Source organism: Gracilinanus agilis, unplaced genomic scaffold (genome assembly GCF_016433145.1).
Source record: "Gracilinanus agilis isolate LMUSP501 unplaced genomic scaffold, AgileGrace unplaced_scaffold60993, whole genome shotgun sequence".
NCBI classification, from domain to species: Eukaryota; Metazoa; Chordata; class Mammalia; order Didelphimorphia; family Didelphidae; genus Gracilinanus; species Gracilinanus agilis.
In genome coordinates, this window is record NW_025396300.1 from 1 (window position 1) to 3,175 (window position 3,175).

The 3,175-nt window shown below is 40.9% G+C and overlaps 1 protein-coding gene across 1 annotated transcript; it reads left to right on the forward strand.

Moving 5' to 3' along the window:
- Positions 1-34: 34 nt before the first annotated feature.
- LOC123256567 (guanylate-binding protein 1-like) lies at positions 35-2,604 on the forward strand (the record flags this gene model as incomplete). The annotated part of the gene is made up of 5 exons (XM_044685161.1): positions 35-157; positions 340-449; positions 1,228-1,403; positions 1,735-1,959; positions 2,324-2,604. Coding segments are annotated over exons 1-5 (873 nt in total), but the record flags the coding sequence as incomplete, so codon positions are not given.
- Positions 2,605-3,175: the final 571 nt, after the last annotated feature.

The following is a 3,175-nucleotide window of genomic DNA, read 5'->3' on the forward strand; positions in this document are numbered from 1 at the left end:
TCTGAGCTCATCTCCAAACTCTTGTGCAGGTTTCTCCCTTGGCTCCACAGTGCAGTCTCACACCAAGGGCATCTGGATGTGGTGTGTTCCTCATCCCAAGAAGCCAAATCACACCCTTGTTCTCCTGGACACTGAGGGGCTTGGCGATGTGAAGAAGGTAAGGAGAAGTTGCTACCATGTTCAATCAAATGGTACTGAACATTGACATTCTAGGTCTCAGGTAAAACAAAGACCAAATAAATTGGTTTCCCCCATTGCATAATCATATTTATCTAGGGCAATTCACAGAAATGGCAAAGAGTCATGCATTCAGTCCAGATAACATGATTTGACTTCTAGGGTGACAAGAACAATGACATTTGTATCTTTGCCTTGGCCATGCTGCTGAGCAGCACCTTTGTCTATAACAGCATGGGCACCATCAACCAGCAGGCTATGGATGAACTGTAGTATCCTTTCTACATAAAGTGAAAAGATTCTGAGAACTCACTTTGCAAACTTCAAATGTCTATACAAATGTTAACCATTATTTAAAGGAAGACCAGAATAGAATGAGGGCAGATTGTCTATTCCCCAAGGAGACCTATTTAAAGTCCATATTTTATTGTATTATTGAGGGTGTGTGTGTGTGTGTGTGTGTGTGTGTGTGTGTGTGTGTGAGAGAGAGAGAGAGAGAGAGAGAGAGAGAGAGAGAGAGAGAGAGAGTGAACAAGACAGAGAAAGTCAGAGAAAGATAAAGAGAGAGACAAAGTCAGAAAGAGGGAGAGAAACAGAGAAAAAGAGGAAGAAACAGAGACAGAGTAAAAGGGACAGAGAAAGAAAGAGAGGGAACAAATCAGAGAGGGAAAGGAAGAGGCAGAGACAGAGAGATATTGGAAGTATGACCTAATAGATAGAAAGCCCCCACAGGACAAACCACTTAAGGTCTCAGTGCTCCCAGACAACTCTAAAGCTATAAATCACCAAAAGGTATCAATCTGCATTTGTACAGGAAAATTCATCACTAAGAGTTTTTAATACTGATGAAAACACAGATCCAGTCTCACAAACACACAGACACTCACACATACATACTTAGTACGTGTCATAAAACCCCTTAAGATCTTGCTCAAAATACCAGTATGTTGGTGGAAGAAGAGAAGTAAAAGACATTAGGAAATTGGGAGTCTGAAGGAATGACGACTCCTGTATTCTTTTTCTGCCAGTTTTCCTTAATTAGCACTCCAGCTTTGTGACAGAGTTGACAGATAAAATCAAGGAAAAATCCTCCTCCAGCACTGAGCAGATAAGCCTCTTTCCAGACTTTGTGTGGACTGTGCGTGATTTCATCTTGGACTTGGAAATCAATGGAGAGTCCATCACCTCTGATCAGTACCTGGAGGATGCCCTGGAACTGAATAAAGGTCCCATGGACTAAGGGTTGGGTAATGGAGGAAAGCCCTGAAACTGTTCTTTTGTCCAGTTTGTCATTATGTAGTTATAGCCCCCAGGCTCCTAAAAAAAAAAGGGTGGGGGGAATATGATGCAAGCCATAGAAGCGTTCTAGATTAGTAGGTTCAACTGATAATTGTATTCATGGGACAGGTTTTTGTCCTTTCTCTTTAATCAACCTCATGCTTACAGACTACAGGTTAGGAGTGAGTCAAATGTTCTAGACAGGTCATTATATTAGAGGATTAACTTCCAGATTAACTTTCATTCTTTGTCACATTATTGCTCCTTCCTTTTCCTTAGGTACCAGTGAAGAAGCCAAAATATGTATCCAGAAGTTCTTTCTAAAGAGGAAATGCTTTATCTTTGCCCCACCTGCTTATGGGCAAAAGCTCAAGGAGCTTGAGAAACTTCATGACAATGAACTTTATGTTGGCTTTGTGGAAAGTACTAAAAACTTCTGCGAATACATCTTCAACCATTCTGAAGCCAAGACTCTCCCAGGAGGTGGCATGGTCAATGGGCCCCGTGAGTTTCCCCTCACCAGCATCTCCCATGACTTTCTTAGAGTACTTGTAGGGAACATTAGAGTGAGGTAGAGAGGAGTCTTCCCAGGATAGCTGCAGACAAAGGCAATGATTGTCTGCTTGTACTGGGCCAGTCAGGTGTATCAAATTGATCAGGACTTTGCTTACAATAAACATCTTTCTTTCTTCCAGTGTCAGAAGCATTCTCAATGCTCCCTGACTCTGTGAGAAAGTTCCTTTTCTGAGAAACAAAATGAAACACCTCCCCCCTCTCCTCACCTTGACAAAATAATGATATCGCCTCATTCTTAAACAGGGTAGCTCTTACCACTCTCCTGAAAGCTCCATTTGTCTTCCCTTTAAAGGTCTTGGAAACTTGGTCTTGACCTATGTTGAAACCATCACCAATGGAGATGTGCCCTGCATGGAAAATGCAGTGCTGGCACTAGCTCAGATAGAAAACTCAGCCGCAGTTCAAAGGGCTCTTACACTGTATGAAGAGATGATGGAACAGAAAGTGAAATTTCCCACAGAAACTCTCCAAGAGCTGTTGGATGTGCACATTACATGTAGGAGGGAAGCCATTGAAGTCTTCACCAAGAACTCTTTCAAAGATGTGAACCAGAAATTCCAAACAACATTGGAGGTACTTTAGTTATTTTAGAATTTTTCCTGTGGACTACATAGCTCTTAATAAATTGTAAAGCCTCACACCTTAGCTTTATGACCCTGATACCCAATTGCTAATAGTACCAGTAGCCAAAAGACTCATCCCTCTTGTGTGCTTTGTATGTCCAGATATAATAATCTAATAGATATATTAAAAACCTTGCAAAGTTGAAAAGTTACACATGAAAGGTCCACTTAAGCCTACAGATCTGCCTTACCACAATATGGTCTATGTGCCACATTCCAAAACAGACAGTAAAGGGGAAAAGATTTCTAGAAAAATCAGATCAAGACACTTGTTTTCTGCATATATGGAAGGAACCAAGAGGAGGAGTTCATCTTAGGCTAATAAATCAGAGGACAAATTTGGTCCTCCTATGACTTTCACTAAAAGTGCAAAGAAATCATAGCTTTTGGTTCTATTTTTCTGAGAAGTGTCGGACACTTTCTCAAGAGAAAACTGAAGAAAATCATCCTAACAATTAGAATTACTTAAAAGTAGGAAGTCATGGAGTTCTTCACTGAAACTCTTCAAGTGAAAGTTGGAT